This window comes from Bombina bombina, chromosome 1, assembly GCF_027579735.1.
Source record: "Bombina bombina isolate aBomBom1 chromosome 1, aBomBom1.pri, whole genome shotgun sequence".
Classification (NCBI taxonomy): domain Eukaryota; kingdom Metazoa; phylum Chordata; class Amphibia; order Anura; family Bombinatoridae; genus Bombina; species Bombina bombina.
In genome coordinates this window covers 481,731,505-481,748,330 of record NC_069499.1, presented here as the reverse complement: position 1 = coordinate 481,748,330, position 16,826 = coordinate 481,731,505, and the positions used below count along the sequence as shown (strand labels likewise).

Sequence of the window (16,826 nt, the reverse complement as noted above, 5' to 3'; positions counted from 1 at the left end):
TTTAAAGATCCTAAACAAATTCCTAAGAGTTCCATCGTTCAAAATGGAAACTATTCGGACAATCCTACCCATGATCCAAAAGGGTCAGTACATGACCACAGTGGATTTAAAGGATGCTTACCTTCACATACTGATTCACAAAGATCATTTCCGGTATCTAAGGTTTGCCTTCCTAGACAGGCATTACCAGTTTGTAGCTCTTCCATTCGGATTGGCTACGGCTCCAAGAATCTTCACAAAGGTTCTGGGTGCTCTTCTGGCGGTACTAAGACCGCGAGGAATTTCGGTAGCTCCGTACCTAGACGACATTCTGATACAAGCTTCAAGCTTTCAAACTGCCAAGTCTCATACAGAGTTAGTACTGGCATTTCTAAGGTCGCATGGATGGAAGGTGAACGAAAAGAAGAGTTCTCTCTTTCCACTCACTTAGGGACTCTTATAGATTCTGTAGAAATGAAGATCTACCTGACAGAAGACAGGTTAACAAAGCTTCAAAATGCATGCCATGTCCTTCATTCCATTCAACACCCGTCAGTGGCTCAATGCATGGAGGTGATCGGCTTAATGGTAGCGGCAATGGACATAGTACCCTTTGCACGCCTACATCTCAGACCGCTGCAATTGTGCATGCTAAGTCAGTGGAATGGGGATTACTCAGATTTGTCCCCTACTCTGAATCTGGATCAAGAGACCAGAAATTCTCTTCTATGGTGGCTTTCTCGGCCGCATCTGTCCAGGGGGATGCCATTCAGCAGGCCAGATTGGACAATTGTAACAACAGACGCCAGCCTACTAGGCTGGGGCGCTGTCTGGAATTCTCTGAAGGCTTAGGGATCATGGACTCAGGAGGAGAGTCTCCTGCCAATAAAAATTCTGGAATTGAGAGCAGTTCTCAATGCCCTTCTGGCTTGGCCCCAGTTAACAACTCGGGGGTTCATCAGGTTTCAGTCGGACAACATCACGACTGTAGCTTACATCAACCATCAAGGAGGGACAAGAAGCTCCCTAGCGATGATGGAAGTATCAAAGATAATTCGCTGGGCAGAGTCTCACTCTTGCCACCTGTCAGCAATCCACATCCCGGGAGTGGAGAACTGGGAGGCGGATTTCCTAAGTCGTCAGATTTTTCATCCGGGGGAGTGGGAACTTCATCCGGAGGTCTTTGCCCAAATACTTCGACGTTGGGGCAAACCAGAGATAGATCTCATGGCGTCTCGACAGAACGCCAAGCTTCCTTGTTACGGGTCCAGATCCAGGGATCCGGGAGCGGTCCTGATAGATGCCTTGACAGCACCTTGGACCTTCGGGATGGCTTATGTGTTTCCACCCTTCCCGTTGCTTCCTCGATTGATTGCCAGAATCAAACAGGAGAGAGCATCGGTGATTCTAATAGCGCCTGCGTGGCCACGCAGGACTTGGTATGCAGATCTAGTGGACATGTCATCCTGTCCACTCTGGTCTCTGCCTCTGAGACAGGACCTTCTGATCCAGGGTCCCTTCAAACATCAAAATCTAATTTCTCTGAAGCTGACTGCTTGGAAATTGAACGCTTGATTTTATCAAAACGTGGTTTTTCTGAGTCAGTAATTGATACCTTAATACAGGCTAGGAAGCCTGTTACCAGAAAGATTTACCATAAAATATGGCGTAAATACTTATATTGGTGCGAATCCAAAAGTTACTCATGGAGTAAGGTTAGGATTCCTAGGATATTGTCTTTTCTACAAGAAGGTTTAGAAAAGGGTTTATCCGCTAGTTCCTTAAAGGGACAGATTTCAGCTCTGTCCATTCTTTTACACAAACGTCTGTCAGAGGTTCCAGACGTTCAGGCTTTTTGTCAGGCTTTGGCCAGGATTAAGCCTGTGTTTAAAACTGTTGCTCCACCATGGAGTTTGAACTTAGTTCTTAATGTTTTACAGGGTGTTCCGTTTGAACCCCTTCATTCCATTGATATCAAATTGTTATCTTGGAAAGTTCTGTTTTTAATGGCTATTTCCTCGGCTCGAAGAGTCTCTGAGTTATCTGCCTTACATTGTGATTCTCCTTATCTGATTTTTCATTCAGACAAGGTAGTTCTGCGTACTAAACATGGGTTCTTACCTAAGGTGGTCACTAACAGGAACATCAATCAAGAGATTGTTGTTCCATCTTTGTGTCCTAATCCTTCTTCGAAGAAGGAACGTCTTCTACACAATCTAGATGTAGTCCGTGCCCTGAAATTTTATCTACAGGCAACTAAGGATTTTCGACAAACGTCTTCCCTGTTTGTCGTTTATTCTGGTCAGAGGAGAGGTCAAAAAGCTTCTGCTACCTCTCTCTCTTTTTGGCTTCGTAGCATAATACGTTTAGCTTATGAGACTGCTGGACAGCAGCCTCCTGAAAGAATTACAGCTCATTCTACTAGAGCTGTGGCTTCCACTTGGGCCTTTAAGAATGAGGCTTCTGTTGAACAGATTTGCAAGGCTGCAACTTGGTCTTCTCTTCATACTTTTTCCAAATTTTACAAATTTGACACTTTTGCTTCTTCGGAGGCTGTTTTTGGGAGAAAGGTTCTTCAGGCAGTGGTTCCTTCCGTATAAAGAGCCTGCCTGTCCCTCCCGTCATCCGTGTACTTTAGCTTTGGTATTGGTATCCCAGAAGTAATGATGACCCGTGGACTGACCACACTTAACAGGAGAAAACATAATTTATGCTTACCTGATAAATTCCTTTCTCCTGTAGTGTGGTCAGTCCACGGCCCGCCCTGTTTTTTATGGCAGGTCTAAATTTTTAAATTATACTCCAGTCACCACTGCACCCTTTGGCTTCTCCTTTCTCGTTGGTTCTCGGTCGAATGACTGGGTGTGACGTAGAGGGGAGGAGCTATATAGCAGCTCTGCTGGGTGATCCTCTTGCACTTCCTGTTGGGAAGGAGTTAATATCCCAGAAGTAATGATGACCCGTGGACTGACCACACTACAGGAGAAAGGAATTTATCAGGTAAGCATAAATTATGTTTTTGTTTTCTGGGTAAACTTTTCTTTCCCTGCTTACCTACTTTGGGCCAGATGACAAGTGACACGCTATCAGAAATTATCGCTCGTGTGCTAACTGCGTGCAAAGTAAACTTCTAACACGGCCAGGTTAGCACTGGTATTACAAGATGAAAGTAAAAAGCTAGCACAAGATTGAAACCCAATGTGTGCTAACTTCAGAACTTTGGATAGCACAACTGCAATAACTTTTCCCCATTGCATTAGACCAACTGCGCTAAACCCAATTATTTATTTTTAAATATATATTTCTAGATATATGATTGATTTTTCTTAATTTATATATATATATATATATATATATATATATATAAAACAAAGTAAAACATTTAAAAAATATTAAAATTGATTTTAAAAGTTTTTTCATTTTTCAATGTATTTGAGTAGAAATGTATCCTCTTTACAAAGAATACCATGAGAACAAAGCAAATTTGATAATAGAAGTAAATTGAAAAGTTGTTTTTGTGAACTGTATGCTCTATTTGAATTATAAAACATTTTTTGTATGTTTCTTGTCTTTTATCAAAATTATCTTACAGAACAATAACATTACTCTGCAATAATAATGTGTATGTATATAGTTTGCACCAAGCAAACTGAGCTGAATTTAAAATAAAATATGTATTGTTATATAGCAAGCCACCAATTTTACTGTGGATTTAGTCACTATTACTATGATTGCTTTTAGTTTAACATTGTGTAAATAGAAGTTAATTTTACTTAACTTAATCTATTTCTACTGGGAATCATCATGCACAAGGAGTGCTAGAATGTGTATCCATTGCTTAAGTAATTAGGCTAAGTGATAAAGACTTTACTAGAGACACAGCACTTGTCTTCCATAGACATTAAACCTTATTAATAGTTGTTAAACATAAAATAAAATTGTCCATTTGAGTATTGCCTTTAGTAAAATTTGTAAGAATATTTTCATTTATTTGAGAGCTGCTAAACAATAATGGAGAAATGCGTCATCGACCCGCAGCTAGTTGCACGCATATGCTTGAATGTTTGCGCTGTGCCGGGAGGGCCTCTGTCTGGATCGAAATCTGCAGCGGATTGTGTTGTGCCTATGGAGACGTAAATCGTTGATGCTAGGATTTGTAGCTGTGCTTGATTATTTCTTTTATTGAAGATGTCCTCATTTGATTTTGAATGGAGATTGTGGATCCTGCTGTGGATGTCCAGGATTCTCAGCCTACTGCTTATATATAAAGGTATGATTTTCTTTACCAGGACTGTTTCTTTATTATGGGCTAGATCATGAGTGGCGTGCTAACAGTTGCACGCAAGCGAAAAGGGGTTTATTGTGAAGTTTGCGTGCGTCAAGTTTTTTACTCCTATTACAAGTTGAAAGTAAACGCGATCGCACATCGGTTTAGTGCGACTTCAGAGCTCTGGTTAACTATTTCGCAAATCAAAAAGGTGTTGCAAAACACATCGAAAATATATTACAAAGTATACTTACACTCATGATAATGCCATCAAATAAAAATTATTTTAAAAAATATTGCACCCAAAAGTCATGAGGGTTTAAACATATGAGATCTCGGGTGAAAAAAAAGGACTACAAAGGGCTTTAACATTGAGATACATACATAAACATGTCTAAAGATGTATATTTATGTGTGTGTGGACAATAAAATTAACAGATGGGAGCCTCCTAAGTTTGGGCGCAGTATCGGGTCAAAAAGAGTGCAAGGAGTTTGTTCTCAGGAGGCAAGGTTACTAATTAATGTGTTAAAATTCCACACAATCTTCAGGGATCTTAGGAGCTGGCCTTTCCTGAATGAGAAGACTTTCTTATGTTTTCATTCGGCATATATCGGTCTTTAAGGAAGAACTTGCAGATCTCTGGTGATGAGGGAGGTGTCTTGAATTCTCCAATAGGCGGAGAAAAATACCTGCATCTTTTTTCGTAATTTGTCTTCTAGGCTTAAACAACTGAGAAGCAGTTGCCAGTCCTTTCATTCAGAGAAATGGTCTCCTCATGCCGATATCTTCAATCAGATAGTCAAGAGGTGATGTTTTCCTGAAATAGACCTCATGGTTTCCCAGATATTCTGCTAGGTCCATATATCCTCAGGCACAGCTTGTAGAGGCTCTAGTAGCTCTTTGGTTCTTTCTCCTGGCATACATTTTTCCTCCAATTGTTCTGCTTCCAGGAGTGATAGCTCGAATAAAGCAGGAACTATCATCAATACTTCTAATAGAGATAGTTTGACTTTGCAGAACTTGCTTTGTGGACTTAGTTCAAATGTCCAGCTCTCCTTCATGTTCTCTTCCTCCTCGTCATGACCTTCCTTCTCAAGGTCTATTTTATTATCAAAACCTTGAGTCTCTCAACTTGTAGGTTTGGAAATTGAACGCATATTTTAAAACCGTTTTGCTGATGCTGTCACTAATAATGTTGCTAATACTTTGCTTCAGGCTAGGAAGCCTATCATGGGGAGGATCCCAGGGAAGATCTGTCACAATGTATGTATAGTTTTTTTCTTGCTTGGTGCAAAAAGCAGATTTTTAATGGCAGTCTTTCAGAAATGTTTTACAAGAAGGTTTAGACACAGGTTTTTCTGCTAGCCCTTTGAAGGGTCAAATTTGATCTCCTTTTTCTCATTCGATTTAATAGAAAAATTGCTAAGCTTCCTTTCTGCTCTTTCTTGTGATCCACTTTACCTAGTTTTTCATGAAGATACGGCTGTTTTTAATAACTAAATTTAATTTCTTACCAAGGGTAGTTTCTTCATTTTCAATAGAGAAATTGTTGTTCCTTCTCTTTATCCAAATCCTAATAATTCTAAAGAGTGGCTTCTACACTTGGATGTAGTTGGAGCTTTACATTTTTTTTCTTTAGGATACAAAGGATTTTAGTCTGTTCATTCATTTCTCAGGTCCAAGCAAAGGTCAGAAGGCCACAGCCATTATTTTGGCAGGCTTTTGTAGCTTACTGATCTGATCCACCTAGCAAGTAAAAGGCCTTGAGTTTGAATCCGGCTGTGGCTGTTTGCTGTTCATGTGGCATCTTCGTCAAATAACATGTTGCAAATAGCATTCTAAAGAAAAAATTTGTCTAAGCTTACTTGGAGGAGGGAAAGTCTTCTCCAAAGCGTATTACTGCTCAGATCTACCAGATCAGTTGCCACTTCCTGTGCATTTAAATATAAGGCTTCTGTAGAGCAACTTTGCAAGGCATCCACATGGTGATCTCTACAGCAGTTTTTAGAATTTAGGTGCATTCCTTTTCCAAGTTTTTATCCCGCCCTCATTACTCATGGACTCCACAACTTGGGTATTAGTTCCCAGAAGTAATGAACTCATGGACTCTCACCATTTTATGAAAGAAAGAAAAAAAATGCTTACCTGACAACTTCATTTCTTTTGAGGTGGTGAGAGTCTACAAGGACCGTACTATTGATTTAATCTTTTCTGGCAGCTGTTCTAGTTTTGTACCTAATTTCCCTGTGTTTTCTTTTTCTTACTTTTTTCTTCTCCTTACTTGGCTATACGTTAGACCGGCTAATCAGTGAGGTTGAGGGATAGAATTGGGGATATTTGCCTCCTCCTAGTGAATGAACTTGTGGATTCTCACCACCTTTAAAGATATTAATTTATGGGGTAAGCATACATTTTGTTATTTATTTGGAGGAGAAGTCTCCCGCGATTAATAGGAATAAGCCGTACTATAGGAGTCACCATTAGACAAGTATACTTTGAATAGATTTCCAATCCTGTCCACACCATAAACCGCATGTTGCAACAGGTAAAGCAAAGTCTTATGGCTCTTTGGTCTCCGTTATCATATTTTTAATTAAAAACACATTAAAACACATTAAAAATTAATAGAAATTATATTACATATTTCAAAGTATTTGACTAGGAAGGGCTGTACATATTTACACACCTAAACACATGTATACACACACACACACACACACATATATATATATATATATATATATATATATATATATTGATTTTAACCCTGAAATGAGTTTTACCTAAGCAGCAATCAGAAATCTATCTGCTATTGAAGAGTTCTAACAAGAACGAAACAGGCTGTCTAGTGGTGATTTCTGTATTGCTGCATTTTCCCTATTAGGGAATCACTGTGTGTTAACACAGTATGAAGCAAAAAATCTGAGATGTTGGATATCTAATTTGCATATCTTACCCAGAATCCTCTTGTGCATTGGTAACAGTGTATAAGGAGTATTACTGGGTAACAGCAAGCGGGGATACTTACCTAGATGCTAATTTCCTATGCAACAATTTATATTGATTTACTTTTGAGACATGGAGGATTTTAATCTCAGACTTTTATCTCCACCATAATTTTAATGAATTTAGATTTTTACACACATACACATACTCATATTTATTATATATATAATATAGGTTGTGCTAGAGCAATGTTGGCTGTGCTAACTCTGCTCTGATAAACACGCTTTACCATGGACTTGTATGATAATGTAGCATATCGCGACCCGCACTATCATTAGCGAGCCACTTGTAATTTGGTCCTATGCTTTTTGGCAAAACCTTGGGAGATTTGATTTGATGTGGAGGGAAAAGTCCTTTTTTGGCTCAACTCCTGAAAATATTTTTCTTCAAAGAGAAATTGCTTTCCTACTGTTCTCAGTATTGCAAGTCCCCTCTCTCTACAAAAGGGAAGCTTAGAGGAAAACCTATATCTGGACAAAGTCAAATGATGGTTTCTCCTCTTATACAGTTCATGTGGGAGTGCATTTTGTCCCAGTTCAGTTGAGTTTGGTCTCAACATATCCAGGATCCTTGGGTTTTAAAGATTGTTTACAGGCTGAAATTCAATAATACAAAAAATGTGAGAGATAGAGGTAGAATTTTTTTTTTTTTTTTTACAGAAGTACGAAGTCCCTAAAATATAACATATAATTATTCTTATAAAACATAATCTTTATTAGTGAAAAGTTAAAAACATTTAAAAAGGAAAATTAAAATTAAAATACTGGTGAGTCCAGGGCCCAGCAAAACAAGAATAAATCTATATATATTAGCTATCACAGGAAAAAGCAAAAAAGGGGTAACTCTTCCCATTACAATGTATGGCACGAAACACAAAAAAGTCCTTTACATAAATCTATCTGTGACTATTAGGTAATCTGCGCTGGATTGCTAACACTTTCATGACACCCCACCTCAATTATTTAAAAAGGACTGGGTGATCCCATGCTACTATCCATGAAAACAGTAAAAAAACTTATCACAATCAAGAAAAATCAATAAACTGGCCCAAGAGGCATTGGACTCACCAGGAAAGCCTGACGCACATTTTGCATACAGCTTTATCAAATGCTTTTTTTGCTGGGCCCTCATAAAGGTTATTTTTTATGAGAATAATTATATGTTATATTTTGGGGACTTCGTAATTTAATAAATTTGTTTGTTTTTTCTACCTCTGAGTGCTTAGGGGGTGCTTCTTTTCTGTTTCTCATATTTGTTTGTATTACAATTCCTTGCATCCAGAACAGCCTTGGTGGACAGTTTTTCTTTTTTCCACTAGGGATACTTTATTTGAATTTCCCCCAGTCTCTCTTTTGTTATTGGAATTCAATAATAGCCATTAAGTCACCATTTTTTCCAGTCTCTCTTTTCTGGGGGAAAAGGAAAGAGACAAAACATTTGCCAGTATGTGTAAGATTTGCTCCTTGCACAAATCATTCAAAAAGGTGTCTTTCAACCTCACCATTGTTTTCTAATAAAGAAGAAAGATTGAGGATGGAAACCAATTCTAGATCTCAGAGCACTTAAATGGACACTGAACCCAATTTTTTTCTTTCATGATTCAGATAGAGCATGCAATTTTTATCAACTTTCTAATTTACTTCTATTATCAATTTTTCTTTGTACTTTTGCTATCTTTATTTGAAAATCATGAATGTAAATCTTAGCAGCCAGCCCATTTTAGGTTCAGCACCATGGATAGCGCTTGCTTATTGGAGACTGACATTTACCCACCAATTAGCAAGCATAACCCAGGTTCTCAAACAAAAATGGGCCAGCTCCTATGCATCACATTCCTGCTTTTTTAAATAAAGATAGCAGGAGAACGAAGAAAAATTGATAATAGGAGTAAATTATAAAGTTGCTTAAAATTGCATGCTCTATCTGAATCATTAAAGAAAAAAATTGCGTTTAGTGTCCCTTTAATCATCTCCTGAAGGTTCAATCATTCAAAATAGAGTCTCTTCTTACAGTGATTTTCTTGATTGCTCCAGTTGCTTTTTGGTATCCATCAATATAAAAGATGCCTAATTTCACATTCCTATAGATATCACCTATCTGCATTTTCGAAGATGTGCAATAAACTCTCAATATTACCAATTCAAGACTCTACCTTTCAGAATTTACTCAGCTGCCAGAGTTTTTACTGAGGTGCTCATACCTTTAAATGCAGAAATCAAACGAGATCTGGTCACCCTGGTGGGAAAAATTCCCAAGCTGAAAAGATACCGAATTGCATGTACCCCATCCGTGACCCCTTTTCTTAACGAAGCCGGTCTCTCATCACTCCCTACCTTCCCTTCTAAGACCTCCGTTTTCTATCCCTTTACCTACCTCTGGTTAAACTATGTGAGTTTATGTATGTATATATATAACCTTTTAATTTGGAAAATGAGAAAAGTTTAATTTGTATTGCAACACCCCAGCTTCATCTGTATAGAGATATCTGAGATTATCTCAGCTGTAGTAACTATTTGTTTTGTATTACTGATGTTGTTGCATATTTTTGTTACCTGCGAAATTTCTCAAATAAAATATATTTTAAAAAAAAATAAAAAAATGCAGAAGTCAAGAAAAGATGAATTTTTCTGTTACATTACCTGAATGACATCCTACGAGCAGAAACAAAAGTGCAAGCTCAACAAACTATTCAGAATCTGCAGTCTTTTGGTTGGCTAATAAACTCGAAGAAAAGCCCCTTGGAACCCATTCAATAGACAGGTTTTTTTGTTGGGGGGTGTATTCTTCAATACAGATCATGGAAAGATATTTCTTCCTCAAGAAGATATTAAAGAGTTAATAAAAATGTAAGGCACCTTTAGACTTTCAGTCTTTTATCAGCCAGAAATTGAATGAGGTTCTCTGGGAAATTAGCCTCAACAATTTACCTAGTGAAATGGGCTCATTGGAGAATCAGATTTCCAGTCTTTCTGAAACAGCATCTTGCTTGGTAGCTTCATCAGTCAAACCTGTCTCAGGGTCTCAGCCTTGTGAAACCCCATTGGATACAAGTCACAATGGACTCCAGCAGTTATGCTTGGGGAGCACTTTGTCAGGATTATCAAGCTCATGGAAAATGGAGCAAAAAGCATTCTTTACCTTCAAACATTTTGGTTATTATGGCTGTTTTTCAAGTATTAAAACCCTTCAAAGGGATTTTTCAAATCAATCAGTCAAGATTCTGTCAGAGAATCAGACAGCAGTAGCCTATATCAAATATCAAGGAGGGACAAATAGCTCTTTGGTTTTTCAAATTTTGACTCAAATCTTCAAATGGGCACAGAAAAACTTAAATCAATTGTCTGAATGTGGAAGCAGACTTTTTGAGCAGGTCCGAAATTTCTCCAATCAAGTGGCAACTCCATGGGAGTGTCTTTTTAACCATAACTTGAATGTGGCGGTTTCCAGGTATGGACACGATGGCCACCAATCTTATCTGTAAGCTCAATAAATTCTGGAGTCATTTTCCAGTTCCAATTGAAATGGAATGTGTTCATTCCGAAATGGATTTTCAACTGGGGTATGCCTTTCTCACAATACCTCTTATCCTTAGAGAGAGAGAAATTCATTGTAATTCTTCTCTTTAGGCCCAGAAGATCCTGGTTTCCACTGGTACAACAGTTAGCAATGCAACCTGATTAGTTTCTTCCAAACTTTAGAGGAGTACTGCATCAGGGTTCTCTTCCTTATTTGAATCCAAACAAGCAACATTTGGCGGCATGGCTACTAAGTGGTCAAGGTACAGCAGATTGAATATTCCAGTTCCAATCATTGCGATTCTTTTAAAGGCTAGAAAAACTCATACCTCACTATTCTATTACAGAATGTGGTATGTCTTTTCTGCATGGGCTGTTGCTCATAATAAGTCTACAAATTATTTCCAACTATTTGATCTGCTTCATTTTCTTCATGCAAGGTTTGTCTGATTCTACATTCAAAGCACATATTTCTGCAAGCTTCGCAATTTCAGGATTTCACTGGGCACAAGAATCTCAATTTTTAAAGTCCTTTATCACATTAAGCCCACTGTGAGATCTTGTGTTACTCGTTGGATCTTCCCTTGGTTTTGAATGCTCTGATGGTTTCACCTTTACAATCTTTGAAGACAGCTTCCCTATGGTTCTAATCTTGAAGACAGCATTTTTGGTAACCATTACTTCTGCATACCGTGTTTCAGGGCTTCATGCCTTGTCTGTGAAAGAGTCCTTTTTCAACCTTTCATAAAGACAAAGTGGTGTTACGGAGAGCTCCTGAGTTTCTTCCAAAAGTTTTCAGAATTTAATTACCCTCAGGATAATGTTTTACTTTATTTTGCTTCACAGAAGAAATGTATAGATTGGAAACATTTATAGACTCTGGATGTTGTCAGATGTTTGCTCTACTATGTGGATAGACCCAAGATAATTCCCTCCAGTCCAAAGAAGGATACATTATCAGCCAAGTCAACAATCTCTGCCTGGATTGTTTGTTGTATTTCAAAAGGATATCATTTTCAGAAGTAATAATATTTGTTGTTGATGTTTTACTGATGTTAGGTTTTTTTTTATGTATTGTTTACTTTGTTGCCTTTTTAATGTTAGGTTTTGTTTTATCTATTGTTTACTTTGTTGATGTTTATTCTTGTCTTTTGGTTAATGTTTTGTTTACTTTGTTGTTGTTTACTGTTGTGAGATTTTGGTTGATCTTTTTATTGATATGTTGTTTTTGTTTACTGTTGTGGCTTATGGTGCGTAGGGGTATGGCACTTTAGGGGTTAGAAGTGTAGTGGAGTTAGTTTGCATTGGGGATTATGGCACTTTAGGGATTAATAGTGAAAGTGCGACATGAAAAATACACCTTTAGGAGCTGTAGGTATGTGGGTATATTATATACATGTATATTAATGATTTATGTGTATTTTATTGGATAATGCCATCATTTGTATTGTAAGTATTGTTATTTTTAATATATATATATATATATATATATATATATATATATATATATATTGTATTTTTTTTTAGGAAGAATATTTTTTTGTGATATTAATGTCATAGAAGACGGTATCCACGACTTTCTAGTTTTACATAAGTGCAATGCTATAAAAAATGCAGTCTTACATGACATATTAATAGTATGAAAAAGAAATCTAACAAAATAAAACAACAAATAAACATGTAAAAAGATTAAAAAAAAAAACTTTTTCAAATCACTCCAATACTTAAAATACATATTATCACATTATACAATAAAATATATGAATATATATATATGAATATATAGCTCTATGGAAGTTTGATGGCTGTTCTATTTTATTGGGAAATATTACCGTTAGTTTCTAATATTCAAAGCACCGTCCTCCATGTTAGATACACCTTTTTCAGCTTTTTTAGTGGAGACCATTTCCAGTGTGAGAAATCTAGTGAATGTACAGTGAAACTTAGTTTACATAGGCATTACTTAAAGTGTTACTGCACAGAATCCATTTTTTGCTTTAGCAAAGTACAGCCTACTTTATGCAAATACATTTCAATACAGCCCACGTTATGCAAACACATTTTAATACAGCCCTCCCTCACGAAGACTGTATATGAGTGGCGATGTTGTCGGAGTTTTGCTGCAACTGTGATCCCTATTTTTTCCTATTGGAGGCATATTGCCAGTCATCGGAACAAAGAGGTTTAGCCTACTTTCTTTGAATATATTGCCAGACCCACGGATTGCGAGACTGGCGAGGCCGAAAAGGCAATTTCTCGTGGGTATGCAAAGTTTTGATCATCATGGCCCTGGTAAGTGATAGTTAGGTAGGCTAATATAATCAGAAATTAAATCATACAGAAATTTCTATATCTCAGTCTATATCCTAGCTAGCACTTACCAGGGATTCCCTACCCTATTGTCCTGTTCCTTCCTTTGATGGACATAACTAGGAATGACATGGGGGGTGCGTGTCTCCCTTTTTTTAGACAAAGGGGGCGTGGTACGTTTCTGTCCATGCCTCTCATGATCTCTTACCTGGTAAGTGCTAACTAGGATATAGGCTAAGATATAGCAATTTCTGTATTTATGATATCATTTCTGATTTTCTGTCACACCTGCCTGTACTAGGATCTGTAAGGCAGCCTAAAACTTACTGCAAGTATTGCACTGCCACAGCAATAAACCTTATGCATCTCCCCTTCATATAAACAACCGGTAATGGTTACACTAGCTGATGTCTTCACTACCAAAACACAGTGGTAAACAGTCGACTGTCCCATCTTTTTTGTAGTGTGTTTCAGTCATCAGATTTGAAATGAGTGTATATTGTAAAAAATACATTCAATTCACAAAGTAACACATCAAATAATGTGTTAATAATCTGTTTTCAATATAGTACAGGGTGAAATGAATTTTCAAATGACTCTTTTTGTTTGTTCTTCTGCATTTTCCATAGTGTCCCAACTTTTTCGAAATTGGGGTTGTACATATATGTTTGTATGTGTGTATATATATATATATATATATATATATATATATATGTGTGTGTATATACTGTATATATGTGTACAGTATGTATATGTGTTTGTGTGTGTATATATATACAGGGAGCACAGAATTATTAGGCAAGTTGTATTTTTGAGGATTAATTTTATTATTGAACAACAACCATGTTCTCAATGAACCCAAAAAAGTAATATCAAAGCTGAATAGTTTTGGAAGTAGTTTTTAGTTTGTTTTTAGTTATAGCTATTTTAGGGGGATATCTGTGTGTGCAGGTGACTATTACTGTGCATAATTATTAGGCAACTTAACAAAAAACAAATATATACCCATTTCAATTATTTATTTTTACCAGTGAAACCAATATAACATCTCAACATTCACAAATATACATTTCGGACATTCAAAAATAAAACAAAAACAAATCAGTGACCAATATAGCCACAATATAGCCACCTTTCTTTGCAAGGACACTCAAAAGCCTGTCATCCATGGATTCTGTCAGTGTTTTGATCTGTTCACCATCAACATTGCGTGCCGCAGCAACCACAGCCTCCCAGACACTGTTCAGAGAGGTGTACTGTTTTCCCTCCTTGTAAATCTCACATTTGATGATGGACCACAGGTTCTCAATGGGGTTCAGATCAGGTGAACAAGGAGGCCATGTCATTAGATTTTCTTCTTTTATACCCTTTCTTGCCAGCCACGCTGTGGAGTACTTGGACGCGTGTGATGGAGCATTGTCCTGCATGAAAATCATGTTTTTCTTGAAGGATGCAGACTTCTTCCTGTACCACTGCTTGAAGAAGGTGTCTTCCAGAAACTGGCAGTAGGACTGGGAGTTGAGCTTGACTCCATCCTCAACCCGAAAAGGCCCCACAAGCTCATCTTTGATGATACCAGCCCAAACCAGTACTCCACCTCCACCTTGCTGGCGTCTGAGTCGAACTGGAGCTCTCTGCCCTTTACCAATCCAGCCACGGGCCCATCCATCTGGCCCATCAAGACTCACTCTCATTTCATCAGTCCATAAAACCTTAGAAAAATCAGTCTTGAGATATTTCTTGGCCCAGTCTTGACGTTTCAGCTTGTGTGTCTTGTTCAGTGGTGGTCGTCTTTCAGCCTTTCTTACCTTGGCCATGTCTCTGAGTATTGCACACCTTGTGCTTTTGGGCACTCCAGTGATGTTGCAGCTCTGAAATATGGCCAAACTGGTGGCAAGTGGCATCTTGTGACTTTTCTCAGTTCATGGGTAGTTATTTTGCGCCTTGGTTTTTCCACACGCTTCTTGCGACCCTGTTGACTATTTTGAATGAAACGCTTGATTGTTCGATGATCACGCTTCAGAAGCTTTGCAATTTTAAGAGTGCTGCATCCCTCTGCAAGATATCTCACTATTTTTGACTTTTCTGAGCCTGTCGAGTCCTTCTTTTGACCCATTTTGCCAAAGGAAAGGAAGTTGCCTAATAATTATGCACACCTGATATAGGGTGTTGATGTCATTAGACCACACCCCTTCTCATTACAGAGATGCACATCACCTAATATGCTTAATTGGTAGTAGGCTTTCGAGCCTATACAGCTTGGAGTAAGACAACATGCATAAAGAGGATGATGTGGTCAAAATACTCATTTGCCTAATAATTCTGCACTCCCTGTATGTGTGTGTGTATATATATATATATATTTTTTATTTATTTTTTTTGGTAGGGGTGTGTATATATATATATATATATATATATATATATATATATATATATATATATATTTATATATATATATATATACACATACACATATATTTGTGTGTACATATGTGTGTATAATATATATATGTGTGTGTGTGTGTTAATACAGTGTATACAGTATGTATATATATATATATATATATATATATATATATATATATATATACACTGTATATATAAAATGTTGCTTGAAAAAGTAAAGTTTTCTAAATAAATAAAACTATTAAAAAAATTTTTTCTACAGAGTGGTTTGTGTTGGTGGTGATGGTTCGGCTGCTGAAGTTGCTCATGGTCTTCTTCTCAGAGCCCAGATGGATGCGGGAAAGAATACAGACTCTATCTTCACGCCTGTCAGATCACCAATTCCTTTTGGCATAATACCAGCAGGTAAGAAATGTATTAAGGTTTCAGTTTAAAGGAACTACCATGTCTATGTCCCAAGTGCTCTATCTTTTTTTTATATATATATATATATATATATATATATATACACACACACACACATATATATATATATATCTCATCTATAACACACTTACCAGCATTACACTAATTCATTAACTCCTTCAATAATATCCTAATTACATGTGTGTAAAACCCTGTTATTTAGCTATGTGCTCTTTATTTTACTGTGCAGAGAATACATTCTTCAAAGTATTTTTCAGTTATTTAATTATCTTCACAAATTGAAAAAACTGAGTAATAATTAAGGTGCACAGAAGCAAAAGCCTTTTAGTTTGTAGCAGTTTGACCTTAAAGGGACATCATGATAAAAACTAATCTTCAATTTGCAAGATTAATATATTTTACCTACAGTATATTTGTAATTGGCATTGCTTTTCCAATTACTACTGTTTATTAGATATCTAACTATGAAAATAAAAACATTTCCCACCGGCAGCTAGTCTTTAGCGATCCTCCAATCCAGACCGATAACCTGGGTTATGAAAATGGTGGAGAAATGTTGCTTTCCGCATGTGTGATATTTAGGACTCATCATAGTATACGTTTAGATGAATACCCCTGCTACCCCGACTGGGTAGCTTGGCCAAGCAGGTCCTGCTTCCTCCCTGCCGACTGCAGCTATGTAGCTGGCAAGTGACCACAGCCTGTAGCCACCCCCAATGCCCGACAGCACCGGTATTCAGGGACCCATCCTGTGGTGAACTCCGGCTCCCCAGACTAGGTAGCTCTGCCAGAGGGTCCTTCCTATTCCTGGAACAGGCTGCTATGTAGCCCAGGAAAGTGATTTCACCAGGAGCCCACCCAAATAACTAGACATACTAGCATTCAGGTGAAACAGGAACTGATTTTATTGTAAACC

At 37.4% G+C, this 16,826-nt stretch overlaps 1 protein-coding gene across 1 annotated transcript in view; it reads left to right on the top strand.

The window, feature by feature from the left end:
* CERKL (ceramide kinase like) overlaps positions 1-16,826 on the top strand; it is a 618,864-nt gene that overhangs the window by 433,956 nt on the left and 168,082 nt on the right. Inside the window, 1 exon segment of the mRNA XM_053698522.1 lies at positions 15,747-15,889. Within this exon segment, the coding sequence (XP_053554497.1) occupies positions 15,747-15,889 (143 nt within the window).